The sequence below is a fragment of the Salmo trutta genome, chromosome 28 (assembly GCF_901001165.1).
Source record: "Salmo trutta chromosome 28, fSalTru1.1, whole genome shotgun sequence".
Taxonomy (NCBI): Eukaryota; Metazoa; Chordata; class Actinopteri; order Salmoniformes; family Salmonidae; genus Salmo; species Salmo trutta.
In genome coordinates this window covers 11,141,961-11,157,275 of record NC_042984.1, presented here as the reverse complement: position 1 = coordinate 11,157,275, position 15,315 = coordinate 11,141,961, and the positions used below count along the sequence as shown (strand labels likewise).

The following is a 15,315-nucleotide window of genomic DNA, read 5'->3' as shown; positions in this document are numbered from 1 at the left end:
CGGCAGTCCTGTGGGCGAAAACAGCTCGTTGATGAGAGGTAGAAGGAGAAAAGCAAGAATCGGGCAAGCTAACAAGCGGGCCACAAACAGTGGTGTGCAGAACGGCATCCCGGAATGCACATCGTCTTGTTCCTTGTCATGGAAGGGCTACTGCAGCAGACGACCACACTGGGTTCCACTCCTATCAAAAACAAGAGGAAGTGGCTCCAGCGGGCACGCAATCACTGGACAACTGAGGAGTGGAAAAACTTTGCCCTGTTCAAAGAATCCTGGTTCCTGTTGAGTCATGCTGATGGCAGAGTCAGGATTTGGTGTAATCAGCATGAGTTCATGGCACCATCCTGCCTGGTGTCTACGGTACAGGCTGGTGGCAGAGTCAGGATTTGGTGTAATCAGCATGAGTTCATGGCCCCATCCTGCCTGGTGTCAACAGTACAGGCTGGTGGCAGAGTCAGGATTTGGTGTAATCAGCATGAGTTCATGGCCCCATCCTGCCTGGTGTCGACAGTACAGGCTGATGGCAGAGTCAGGATTTGGTGTAATCAACATGAGTTCATGGCCCCATCCTGCCTGGTATCAACAGTACAGGCTGATGGCAGAGTCAGGATTTGGTGTAAGCAGCATGAGTTCATGGCCCCATCCTGCCTGGTGTCAACAGTACAGGCTGGTGGCAGAGTCAGGATTTGGTGTAATCAGCATGAGTTCATGGCCCCATCCTGCCTGGTGTCGACAGTACAGGCTGGTGGCAGAGTCAGGATTTGGTGTAATCAGCATGAGTTCATGGCCCCATCCTGCCTGGTGTCGAAAGTACAGGCTGGTGGCAGAGTCAGGATTTGGTGTAATCAGCATGAGTTCATGGCCCCATCCTGCCTGGTGTCGACAGTACAGGCTGGTGGCAGAGTCAGGATTTGGTGTAATCAGCATGAGTTCATGGCCCCATCCTGCCTGGTGTCGACAGTACAGGCTGGTGGCAGAGTCAGGATTTGGTGTAATCAACATGAGTTCATGGCCCCATCCTGCCTGGTGTCAACAGTACAGGCTGATGGCAGAGTCAGGATTTGGTGTAAGCAGCATGAGTTCATGGCCCCATCCTGCCTGGTGTCAACAGTACAGGCTGGTGGCAGAGTCAGGATTTGGTGTAATCAGCATGAGTTCATGGCCCCATCCTGCCTGGTGTCGACAGTACAGGCTGGAGGCGGTGGTGTAATGGTGTGGGGAATGTTTTCCTGGCCCCATCCTGCCTGGTGTCAACAGTACAGGCTGGAGGCGGTGGTGTAATGGTGTGGGGAATGTTTTCCTGGCCCCATCCTGCCTGGTGTCAACAGTACAGGCTGGTGGTGGTAGTATAATGGTGTGGGGAATGTTTTCCTGGCCCCATCCTGCCTGGTGTCAACAGTACAGGCTGGAGGCGGTGGTGTAATGGTGTGGTAGTATAATGGTGTGAGGAATGTTTTCCTGGCCCCATCCTGCCTGGTGTCAACAGTACAGGCTGGTGGCGGTAGTATAATGGTGTGAGGAATGTTTTCCTGGCTCCATCCTGCCTGGTGTCAACAGTACAGGCTGGAGGCGGTGGTGTAATGGTGTGGGTAGTATAATGGTGTGGGTAGTATAATGGTGTGGGTAGTGTAATGGTGTGGGTAGTATAATGGTGTGGGTAGTATAATGGTGTGGGTAGTATAATGGTGTGGGTAGTATAATGGTGTGGGTAGTATAATGGTGTGGGTAGTATAATGGTGTGGGTAGTATAATGGTGTGGGTAATGTTTTCCTGGCACACGTTAGATCCCTTGATACCAATTGAGCAACATTTAATGCCCCGAAGTATTCAGGCTAGGGGGGTCTGACCTGGTACTACCTAATAAACTGGCCAAAGTATGTATGTATGTATGTATGTATGTATGTATGTATGTATGTATGTATGTATGTATGTATGTATGTATGTATGTATGTATGTATGTATGTATGTATGTATGTATGTATGTATATATATACAATGCCTTTATCACCTTGTATCTGGATTTATAGCCCTTCATCGCTCCACTTTACATCTCTCTAAGCATACATGAGTGGAATGGTGTCGTACATCTAGGTTCTAGCAGGGTAACCTGAAGAACAGGTTTCAACTGTTGACTACTAAGAGAACCCCAATCTACAACGGACATCTAACTGAGACAAACCGACTAGTCCTGACTTAAGGCCACTAACCACAACTGTTTTTATCAGTGTTCTTTCCTGATAGTTTCTGGTTGAAAATACACATCTACACAGGAGCTTTTAAACCAGAAGGTTTGTGTGGGCGGGAGTTTCAACTTTCCATAGTGACATCACTTTGCAGTAAATTGGTTAATAGAACAATAACAAAAAGAGTTCCAAACCTCTCTGCCAATAACAGCTAGTTTTCCCCCCTTCCACTCAGACCACTTTTTTGCTAAAAAGCTATTTTAGCCTATTTTAATGGAAATCTTTTACAGTAAGGTAATTCATTGTTACCCAAATTATTTGATATAAAAACCGCTGCATTGGGTCTTTTTCCCCAATATTGGTACTTGGGACTCCAACATTTCTGGTTTTGCCCTAGTGCTTACACACTTCATTACACGAATCAAGTCATCAGGCATCAATTTGATGATCTCCATCAGGTGTATTAGGTGTGAGGTCAACAACTATAATGTGCACCTCTTTGAGTCCCCAGGACCAGGACTGGGAAACACTGCTTTAAAGAACTCAATATAAATATCACAGGCAGACAGCGGGGAAACTTCTTGGTATAAACATTAACACATTAGAAAATCTACCACATACCTTTAACACTTTACAATAATATACATAACATGATTTATAAAGGGGTTAAAAGTAGTTTATAAACTCAGTTATTAGATTATAGGTAGTTCATCTGTACTAAACATTTAAACAGATACATAGATGTAGCACAATGGTTGTAAATGGATTGATCTCATGGGAACCATTTTACCCCCTCCACCTACCCTTCCATTTTACCCTCTCCACCTACCCTTCCATTTTACCCCCTCCACCTACCCTTCCATTTTACCCCCTCTGCCTACCCTTCCATTTTACCCCCTCTGTCTACCCTTCCATTTTACCCCCTCCACCTACCCTTCCATTTTACCCCCTCCATCTACCCTTCCATTTTACCCCCTCCATCTACCCTTCCATTTTACCCCCTCCATCTACCCTTCCATTTTACCTCCTCCATCTACCCTTCCATTTTACCTCCTCCACCTACCCTTCCATTTTACCCCCTTCACCTACCCTTCCATTTTTCCCCCTCCACCTACCCTTCCATTTTACCCCCTCCACCTACCCTTCCATTTTACCCCCTCCACCTACCCTTCCATTTTACCCCCTCCACCTAGGTAGGATGAGGATGTTGTGGCTCGATTTGAAACCATGCCAACACTTGCATATACAGTAGCTAGTCACAGTGTGCATCCAGGAAGGAGAGTGTATGTCCCTGGGCCTTCCAGCATTCATTCATTCATTCATCCATCACTAATCATAGTGTGCGTCCAGGAAGGAGAGTGTCTGTCCCTGGGCCTCCCAGCATTCATTCATTCATCACTACTCACAGTGTGCATCCAGGAAGGAGAGTGTATGTCCCTGGGCCTCCCAGCATTCATTCATTCATTCATCCATCACTAATCATAGTGTGCGTCCAGGAAGGAGAGTGTCTGTCCCTGGGCCTCCCAGCATTCATTCATTCATCCATCACTAATCACAGTGTGCATCCAGGAAGGAGAGTGTCTGTCCCTGGGCCTCCCATCATTCATTCATTCATTCATCACTAATCATAGTGTGCGTCCAGGAAGGCGAGTCTCTCTCAATGGGCCCCCCAGCATTCATTAATTCATTCATTCATATCTACTCACAGTGTGCGTCCAGGAAGGTGAGAGTCTGTCCCAGTGCCCCTCTGGCCCCCAGGAGCCTGGCTGTGATCAGGCCCTTCCTCTCCTGCTGTCTCACCACCTTTACTATATTCAGCTGTTTCACATACTCATCCAGCCGAGTCCCCAGGTGCTCTGGTAGGAAGAAGGGAACACATACCTGATATTAAATTATTTTCTTCAGGTGGTCTGGAGCATGGGGGTTAATGACAGGAGGTTAATGCTGCGTTCATAACAAAGTGGGAAACTCACAAAATACTACTTGTAAAATGGGAACGAGTTGTGTGCGTTCACATGCTTTGAACTCGTTGAAAACGCCTATTGGCAAAACGGCATAGAAGCTGCGTCAACCATAAAATAAAAGTACAGCTATCATGCTCGTAAACAAATTATAGTGTTCAAAAACCATATTAATAGATCAATTTTTAGAATGTTTTGTTGTTGTTTATTGCCGAAAAAGCTGTTCGAGGTCATTTCCTTAGTACTGTATGTGACGTCAGTGTTCAGCATGTGGGAGAAATCTGAGCTCAGGCATGATAGACGTATTTTCCACGGGTTAGAGGGGCATTCAAGTGAATTTTTTCCAGTCGTATGCTTGTATTTACGAATTTACAAGATGTTATGAACACAGCATTAGAACAGCATCTCTAGGGAACTGACAGAGAGCAGGGGTGTGTTCATAAGACTGTAACCACATGCTGTCTAAATGTGATGGCATAGGACTGTAACCACATGCTGTCTAAATGTGATGGCATAGGACTGTAACCACATGCTGTCTAAATGTGATGGCATAGGACTGTAACCACATGCTGTCTAAATGTGATGGCATAGGACTGTAACCACATGCTGTCTAAATGTGATGGCATAGGACTGTAACCACATGCTGTCTAAATGTGATGGCATAGGACTGTAACCACATGCTGTCTAAATGGGATGGCATAGGACTGTAACCACATGCTGTCTAAATGTGATGGCATAGGACTGTAACCACATGCTGTCTAAATGAGATGGCATAGGACTGTAACCACATGCTGTCTAAATGTGATGGCATAGGACTGTAACCACATGCTGTCTAAATGGGATGGCATAGGACTGTAACCACATGCTGTCTAAATGTGATGGCATAGGACTGTAACCACATGCTGTCTAAATGTGATGGCATAGGACTGTAACCACATGCTGTCTAAATGAGATGGCATAGGACTGTAACCACATGCTGTCTAAATGTGATGGCATAGGACTGTAACCACATGCTGTCTAAATGGGATGGCATAGGACTGTAACCACATGCTGTCTAAATGTGATGGCATAGGACTGTAACCACATGCTGTCTAAATGTGATGGCATAGGACTGTAACCACATGCTGTCTAAATGGGATGGCATAGGACTGTAACCACATGCTGTCTAAATGTGATGGCATAGGACTGTAACCACATGCTGTCTAAATGTTATGGCATAGGACTGTAACCACATGCTGTCTAAATGTGATGGCATAGGACTGTAACCACATGCTGTCTAAATGTGATGGCATAGGACTGTAACCACATGCTGTCTAAATGTGATGGCATAGGACTGTAACCACATGCTGTCTAAATGTGATGGCATAGGACTGTAACCACATGCTGTCTAAATGTGATGGCATAGGACTGTAACCACATGCTGTCTAAATGTGATGGCATAGGACTGTAACCACATGCTGTCTAAATGGGATGGCATAGGACTGTAACCACATGCTGTCTAAATGTGATGGCATAGGACTGTAACCACATGCTGTCTAAATGTGATGGCATAGGACTGTAACCACATGCGACCACATCCAGTCATAGAAAAGATGGTCGTTAAAACAGGGAGATTAAACCAAACCGATTCAGACGGGAGGAGATAGAAGAGGTTCCAAGGTCCAGGAGCAGTTAAACTGTAGTTAACCAACCGTGTAAAAAGCACCTCCTCTTTTAGTCTTTATTACTGACGCTATGCCAATTTCACTTCCTGTTCATAAGGGAACACTCAGTTTCAGAATGACATGATCACAGTCATTCACACGTTAACAGTCTAATAATAATAGTAGGCTGTGTTTACACAGGCAGCTATTTTTTTGCCCCTTATTGGTCTTTTGACTAATCACATCAGATGTTTTCACATCAGACATTTTTCAGATCCAATTGGTCAAAAGACCAATAAGTGAAAAAGATCAGATTTGAGCTGCCTGTGTAAATGAAGTCACACATGCTTTGCTCTGAAACGGAGTTGTGATCCGTAGACAAGAAACCGAAGAACGCGCTCAGAAACAAGGAATTAATTTAATTATCTATGGCAAAATGCTTGGCTAAGATGTGTCCTAATGAACAACCCAGGCCCCATAGTATGTTTTACTCTAAGAGCCGGTGGCGTCAAGCTCTAAACCAAGGCACCGTGTGGCTCAGTTGGTAGAGCATGGTGTTTGCAACGCCAGGGTTGTGGGTTCGATTCCCACGGGGGACCAGTACGGATTTTTTTTAATGAAATGTATGCATTCACTACTGTAAGTCGCTCTGGATAAGAGCGTCTGCTAAATGACTAAAATGTAAATGTAAAAAAATGCCTAGTGGCGTAAAGCTCTAAACCAAGGCCTAGTGGCGTCAAGCTCTAAACCAAGGCCTATCTATCTCCTACTCTAAGTCCACCCATGGTGTAAGGCTCCAGTACTTGAGCCATCATGCCCACCTGTGGTGCTGGCGTTGTCCCCTAATCAATTATATGAATTATCACTGCCCTAAGTTTTTCCCCATGTCATTAACAGGACTGTAGCTAGGCTACAGTAAAGCCCTGAAAGATTCCAACCTGCGGTGCTGGCGTCGTCCACCATGATGATCTCAGTGAGCAGGGCAGCAGGGGAGGTGTGGAGGACGCTGTAGACGGTACGCAGCAGGGTGGACCAGGCCTCGTTGTGGAACACTATGATTACACTGGTGGTGGGGAGAGGAGGACAGCGACGGAACTTACGCTCCACACACCTGGGAAGAAAAGAAAAGGCAAGACTGTGTCAAATCAAACCAAATTGTATTTGTCACATGCACCGTAAACAACAGATTTAGACTAACAGTGAACTACTTAGTTATTGGCCCTTCCCAACAATGTAGAGAGAACATGTTTTAAATAATAGAAAAATAATAACAAAGGAATAAATCCACAATGAGTAACGATACCTTGACTATATATACAGAGTACCAGTACCGAGTTGATGTGCAGTGGTACGAGGTAGATATGTAGATTTAGGTAAAGTAACTAGGCAACAGGATAGATAACAGTAGCAGCAGCGTATGGGATGAGTCAAAAGAGTTATTGTTAAAAATGGGTCATTGTAGATAGCATGGGTAGCTATTGATGAACTTTTTAACTAAGTACCTTGCAGTCTTATGGCTTGGGGGTAGAAGCTGTTTAGGGTCCTGTTGGTTTCAGACTTGTCACAACACAACTGATTGGCTCAAATGCATTAAGAAGGAAAGAAATTCCACAAATTAACTTTAAAAAAGGCACACCTGTTAATTGAAATGCATTCCAGGTGACTACCTCATGAAGCTGGTTGAGAGAATGCCAAGAGTGTGCAAAGCTGTCATCAAGGCAAAGGGTGGCCATTTGAAGAATCTCAAATATAAAATATATTTTGATTTGTTTAACACTTTTTTGGTTACTACATGATTCCATATGTGTTATTTCATAGTTTTTATGTCTTCACTATTATTCTACAATGTAGAAAATAGTACAAATAAAGACAAACCCTTGAATGAGTAGGTGTCCTAAAACGTTTGACCGGTAGTGTAAACCAAAGTGATTGAAATATAACATAAAAGCTTTTAAGAAAAAACAGTCTAAAAGCATTGGATTGGTGTAGGCATGGGCTAGTTTCCACCAGATGTCTTACACAAGCCATTTCCTTTCATATCAGTGAAGGGAAGTGAACAAGTGCACACTTTGGGAGGAAGGAGAGATAATTGGGACATAGTCTTACTCTGGTGGCCGGGTGTCGTCTCCTAGGCTACGGCTGAGGGAGATCCTATCGGAGGAGAACTGGTTGAAACAGTTAACAGTCATCCCATCTTCCTTCTCTTTCTCCTCCTCTGGTGTCATCTTGTCTTTCTCATAGCCTATCCCATCTGCCCCGGGCCCCTGGGGGTCCTGTTGGGGCCTATCCAGGACTGGCATCAACTCTGCTTGGGTGTAGTGACCTGGAGGACAGTTGCGGTCTGAGGTGGCCTGCTGCTCCTCCAGCGGTGGAGGCTGGGGAGCTCCAATCTGGAAGCCCAGGTTATTATTAGTTTTCTTCGTTTTATTTCAATTATTATATATTGCAAAAAAATAAAACAAAAGCCCACCCACTGTACTACTCTAGTGCCCCCCACCAAAAGGACCCATAAAGGTACCTGGAAGCCCAGGTTGTTGACTGCTCCTCGGACCATCACCAGCACTCTCTCCTTGCGTTCCACCAGGTCTTGGAACCAGGGGTCTTGGACAGAGTTGGAACTGAAGCCCACGTCTTTCTGGAGGACAACAAGGACAACCATAAACAGAGTCCCCCCAGCCAGGGCCAGCTTCAGGAGGGACATGCGCCGACGCAGGAACAGACGCATGGTGGTGGGTCAATGCAAAATGGCCGCTGCTGGAAAGAGGGGGGTGGAAAATGATTGGTAATTTAAAACTGGAGGGATTATATAGTAATGGCAGCAAAGAGCTATTTAAGAATATCTACAATTTTCTTAAATAGACTCAAACAGAAAATACTTTCCTTACCTGACACCAAGGTGAATCTATCGCAGTTTTAAAATCTAGATCTACCCAAAAACAGATGTGTATAATAACTGCCTGCCAAATGTCAAAAGATGTGGTCCAGTCATGTCTTCTTAACCAGTCTGTACTATGTGTGTACCTAGCAACTCTTATAGCACTCATCCACTGTCATAGCTACTCTCTTTCCCTCGCTTTCTCTTTCCTGGGTGGAGGAGGAGTCCCAGAGGAATAACCACGCACGCACGCACGCACGCACGCACGCACACACACACACACACGGCGTGAGTAGAGAGAACAAGAGAGTGAAAGAACAAACAGAACACACCTCTCAGTAAACAACCTGAAATATTGCACCTGTACCCACCTGCTCCAGCCAAGAACACTCCTGGACCTATTAACACCTGCTCCAGCCAAGAACACTCCTGGACCTATTAACACCTGCTCCAGCCAAGAACACTCCTGGACCTATTAACACCTGCTCCAGCCAAGAACACTCCTGGACCTATTAACACCTGCTCCAGCTAATAACACTCCTGGACCTATTAACACCTGCTCCAGCCAAGAACACTCCTGGACCTATTAACACCTGCTCCAGCCAATAACACTCCTGGACCTATTAACACCTGCTCCAGCCAAGAACACTCCTGGACCTATTAACACCTGCTCCAGCTAATAACACTCCTGGACCTATTAACACCTGCTCCAGCCAAGAACACTCCTGGACCTATTAACACCTGCTCCAGCCAAGAACACTCCTGGACCTATTAACACCTGCTCCAGCCAAGAACACTTCTGGACCTATTAACACCTGCTCCAGCCAAGAACACTCCTGGACCTATTAACACCTGCTCCAGCCAAGAACACTTCTGGACCTATTAACACCTGCTCCAGCCAAGAACACTCCTGGACCTATTAACACCTGCTCCAGCCAAGAACACTCCTGGACCTATTAACACCTGCTCCAGCCAAGAACACTCCTGCTCCAACCAAGAACACTCCTGGACCTATTAACACCTGCTCCAGCCAAGAACACTCCTGGACCTATTAACACCTGCTCCAGCCAAGAACACTCCTGCTCCAGCCAAGAACACTCCTGGACCTATTAACACCTGCTCCAGCCAAGAACACTCCTGGACCTATTAACACCTGCTCCAGCCAAGAACACCCCTGGACCTATTAACACCTGCTCCAGCCAAGAACACTCCTGGACCTATTAACACCTGCTCCAGCCAAGAACACTCCTGGACCTATTAACACCTGCTCCAGCCAAGAACACTCCTGGACCTATTAACACCTGCTCCACCCAGAGAACACCCCTGGACCTATTAACACCTGTTCCAGCCAATAAAACCCCTGGACCTATTAACACCTATTCCACCCAGAGAACACCCCTGGACCTATTAACACCTGTTCCACCCAGAGAACACCCCTGGACCTATTAACACCTGAGAACCACAATGGACATATTTCTGTTGTCCTCAATTATTTTTACAATTTTATTGTTGATTTCAATTGGCTGAAGCAACTATGTATTTTAAATGTGTCCATTTTAAATTCAACTCATACCTGCCTGCACTCACCTGCTCCAGCCAAGAACACACCTGTCCAAGTCAACACCGGTCATACCCTCCCCTCCCTCTCCTGGATGTGCGTGTCACCTTGTGGGCCTTCACCTGTCAGCTGACTCGGCAGCTCCCACACACATTAATGAATGACGCCTCACATAACGCACACACACACACACACCTGGATAAATTCAGCTCCATAACTAGCCATTAATTATTTGTTATTTTTCTATTTTATTTGTAATTTTTTACTTCAGTTTATTTCAGTAAATACTTTAACAATAATTTTTCTTAAAACTGCATTGTTGTTTAAGGGCTTGTAAGTAAACATTTCACTGCGTCACGTCCTGACCAGTATTAGGGGTTATTTGTATTGTAGTTTGGTCAGGACGTGGCAGGGGGTATTTGTTTTATGTGGTTTGGGGTGGTTGGCTGTTTAGAAGGGTGTTTGATTTATTATTTCTGGGTTTTGGGCTATGTTATATGTTTTGTATTTCTATGTTCATTCTAGTATTAGTATTTATTTGTTTAGGTCATTGGGTGTTGGACTCTCAATTGGAGGCAGGTGTTTCTAGTTGCCTCTGATTGAGAGTCCTATATATAGGTATGTGTTTGTGTTGGTAGTTTGTGGGAGATTGTGCTAGGTATAGCCTTAATGCCTTACCGGCCTGTTATTCGTCATTGTGTTTTGTGTGCGTGTTTATTTTGTTTTTTTCCTTCTTTTCCAATTTAATAAAAGAAGATGAGTACACATAACCCCGCTGCGTTTTGGTCCGACAAAGAAGAATGTGACACACTGGAAGGTCTACAACGGTTGTATTCGGCGCATGTGACAAAAAACATTCGATTTGATTTTGAATCGTTCCTAGTGAATATGGCCTGGTTTGTGCTGTCGTGACAAATCCATTGCTGTCATTCAATGGAGCTGGCAAGACCACACAAACAGATCTTGGACTCAGGCTATTCAACACATCCTGCTTTATGAGGGGGTATCAATCACAATAATGATAGGCTTCGGTGAACACTGTTTAGGGCCTCTTAAAAACTCTTACTTTGTCATCATTCATTTAAGCCAGTCCTCTCAAGGAAAGCCTACCTCCATCATTGATTCAATACACTCTCGTGGTTCAAGAGCCCAACATTGGCCACACAGAGCACTACTGACTCGAATGTCGAATGTTAACAGCCTGTTTGGCTTGTTTTTATGCTGGTAACAGACGTCAGTTACATGCCATGTGAAGAAAGAGGACTTTCTAGGTCTACCATGTAGTATGGAAAATGTGTTCAGAACAACTTTTAATGTAAAGTTCACCCTTCCAATAAAATGTCATTAATGTATGAACTGTAACAAATAACCATCCATATGTCAAAATGTTAATATTTTGTTACAAAGTTCTTGGACAAGATTTTTATTAGAAAATAATAGATTGAATTTGTACTATAACAATACTGTACTTCAAAGCCATCATTCTATGACTATCAGTGAATGCTAGGTCAAATATAAGTAAGCAAACTACTTCAGCCCGTGATGACACTTTCTCTACTCCCTCCACTGAACTCTGCAACTCCTTCCTTTAGTTTGTCAAGATCACCAAAATAAACACATCACTAACCGATCAATCTGCCTCCGCTGCCCCTCCCTGCCAACCTCCCAACAGTCCCCTCTGAAACCGACTCGCCACATTCTCCCCGATTCTCTCCCTAGATCTCAAAACTCGTCATGTCATCGAAGATTACAACCTGCAACCTGCTCTACCCACATTTCTCATTAAAGCCTGCTCTCTGTCCAGATCTTACCTACTGTACATCAACCTCTCCCTCGCCCATGGAGCTGTGGCGTCAGACCACAAAACAGCTGCAGTCACCCTCATCTTAATGAAGGCCGGAGTACAGCGTTGAGATTGCCTGCAATCTGATGATGCTGTGACACACCGCCCCAGACCATAACGGACCCTCCACCTCCAAAATCGATCCCACTCCAGAGTACAGGCCTCGGGGTAACGCTCATTCCTTCAACGATAAATGCGAATCCAACCATCACCTCTGGTGAGACAAAACCGCGACTCGTCAGTGAAGAGCACTTTTTGACAGTCCTGTCTGGTCTAGCGACGGTGGGTTTGTACCCATAGGCGACGTTGCTGCCGGTGATGTCTGGTGAGGACCTGCCTTAAAACAGGCCTACAAGCCCTCAGTCCAGCCTCTCTCAGCCTATTGCGGACAGTCTGAGCACTGATGGAGGGATTGTGTGTTCCTGGTGTAACTCGGGCAGTTGTTGTTGCCATCCTGTACCTGTCCTGCAGGTGTGATGTTCGGATGTACCGATCCTGTACACTGCGAGGATGATCAGCTGTCCATCCTGTCTCCCTGTAGCGCTGTCTAAGGCGTCTCACAGTACGGACATTGCAATTTATTGCCTTGGCCACATCTGCAGTCCTCATGTCTCCTTGCAGCATGCCTAAGGCAAGTTCACGCAGATGAGCAGGGACCCTGGGTATCTTTATTTTGGTGTTTTTCAGAGTCAGTAGAAAGGTCTCTTTAGTGTCCTACGTTTTCATAACTGTGACCTTAATTGCCTACCATCTGTAGGCTGTTAGTGTCTTAATTTTAATGACCTTTCCACAGGTGCATGTTCATTAATTGTTTATGGTTCATTGAACAGCATGGAAACAGTGTTTAAACGCTTTACAATGAAGATCTGTGAAGTTATTTGGATTTTTACGAATTATCTTTGAAAGACAGGGTCCTGAAAAAGGGACTTTTCTTTTTTTGCTGAGTTTATCTACCTCAACTACCTCGTGAAGGGCCTGGGTGTTGGGGGCACTCGTACCACTGCATGTCGACTCTGTACTGGTACTTTGTGTATATAGCCAAGTTATTGTTACTCATTGTGTATTTATTCTTAGTGTTATTATCTTTCTATTATTTTGATATAATCTGCATTGTTGGGAAGGGCCCGTAAGTAAGAATTTCACTGTCAGTATACACACCTGTTCTTTACGAAGCATGTGACAAATAACATTTGATTTGAAAGGACTGTTGCCTCCCAACTACAAACCTACCTCAATGACCTCCTAACCTCTGCTGATGCCCTCAACATCCTGATTCTCCTGGACCTGAGCCATCAAGTCCTGCTCAGCAGGCTGGAGGGCCTGGGTGTTGAGGGCACCGCACTCTCCCGGCTACAATCATACCTCACCAACCGGACCCACATCATCTCCCTCAATGGCAATACCTCTGACTCCACTGCTGTCACACATGGTGTCCCCCAAAGCTCTGTGCTGGGTCTTTTACTCTTCCTCATCTACATCCTCCCCCTTGGTCTGATCCTCTGCCATTCAACCTTGACTTCCACTGTTACGCCAACGACACCCAGAGCTACCTCAGCACCAAATCCTTCCTCAACCCACCTCTGACCCACATTGAATACTGCCTCTGAAATACAAACCAGAATGTAACGCAACTTCCTCTAGCTAAACAGTGACAAAAACCAAACTTCCTTATAGGAACCAAAACCACACTCAGCAAAGTTGGAAACCTTTGATGATACCATTGCCTCTCCCTCTCCCCACACACGCAACCTTGGTATAATCCTGGACTCCACCCTCTCCTTTGTCCACCATATCTGACAGACTGTCAAAACCTCATTCTTCCACCTCCGCATTAATGCCAAAGTCAGGTCCTCCCTTTCCCGTCCTGCTGCTGAAAACCTGATCCCCGCGTTCATCTCCCATCTCACTACTCTCCGGCATCAACTCAAGCTCCCTCCATAAGCTCCAACTAGTTCTGTTCCACCACAGCAGGCCACCTTGCTGCTTCCCAGGTCCAAGCTCCAGTCTTTTGGTGACAGAGCCTTTTCCAGGGTTTCTCCAACCATGACTGAGACCATCACCATCTTTCAGTCCCTCCCAAAGCCCCACCTGTTCACCATGGCCTACCCTTAAGACCCCCCCCCCCCACACACACACACTCCCCCTCTGACACACAACACCTACTCCTTCACTCATATGCTTCCCTTCATTAGCCCTACACCTTCTCTCTGTTTCTTCCTGATGTTTGGTGTTGTTTTGTTTTAATCTCATTTTTATGTTTAGTTTCTACTATTGTAAAGCAACTTTGGCTCATTGAAAAGCAGTATATAAATGGTGTATTATCCAAATAGCACTATGCAGTGAGAATAGGAAATCCACCGGTAAATCTGGTAACCAGTCATGTACATACCGGAAACAGTACGAAGGGTCGGCAACAGCAGTGAGGAGTGATGTCTGCCATCCATACTACTGCTAGATACTACAGACACCAAGTGAACATGAAACTGCAACATTGTTACACTACTATACTAAATAGGCTTTTGAAAGTAAGTAACCATATAATTATTAAAGGCACTGTAAGCCCTAAACTGAACTCTCATTTCATTTCCAAGTAAATTTGAGTGGTTTTTAAACACGTTGCCTCATCTAAGATCTTTTCCAGCTCGTCGTTGTAAGATGATGCCAGAAGCAGGAAATTGGTTGTGACAAAATGATCAGGAACTATGACTATAGCGTGTGAAATATGACTAGAGTTGGTATAAAAAAAAGTACGATTTCCCTTCGTGATTTACACAAACGACAAAATAATTAAATGTATGACATTGATTGGATAAAATAACATAAGCAGCCACTATCCCTATCGTTTCTTGTTCTACACGTGTCTCACAGGAAATTACATACAGTAACATAACTTTATTGCAATACAAATGTAGCCGTTCTGGTGCATAAGGGGAAAAACGGTTCATAGTAGATACAAGACAGATGCAATGATGCGTTGTCTCCCGGAAAGCTTTCTTTCTTACCTTGGAAACTGTTCACAAATTTGAAGAGACGGCTTTGCGACGCTCTTTATTTAGTCATGCAAATAAGATAGATGGACGTAGGTATTTATTTTTAAAGTTTATTTTTCTCAGCGCGAAAAGGATACACTAGCACCAACACCGTGGCCTCCCGATTTCCCCTTTGAACCGAACAGGTGCCATTCGGTTGAAACGATTAACTGCCGTCTGCAGGGTCCTAAAGAAAACTGAAGTACACGTCACTGCCACAGACCGG

General features: G+C 45.0%; 1 protein-coding gene across 1 annotated transcript in view; it reads right to left on the bottom strand.

Moving 5' to 3' along the window:
- Positions 1-15,315, bottom strand: part of LOC115165464 (polypeptide N-acetylgalactosaminyltransferase 6-like) — a 26,579-nt gene extending 11,264 nt beyond the window's left edge. Inside the window, exons 1-5 of the mRNA XM_029718595.1 lie at positions 15,063-15,315; positions 8,303-8,538; positions 7,891-8,174; positions 6,723-6,895; positions 3,887-4,036 (exon numbers count right to left, since the gene is read on the bottom strand). Of these exons, the coding sequence (XP_029574455.1) occupies positions 3,887-4,036; positions 6,723-6,895; positions 7,891-8,174; positions 8,303-8,509 (814 nt within the window). The 5' untranslated portion in view covers positions 8,510-8,538; positions 15,063-15,315. The remainder of the gene's footprint in view (positions 1-3,886; positions 4,037-6,722; positions 6,896-7,890; positions 8,175-8,302; positions 8,539-15,062) is intronic.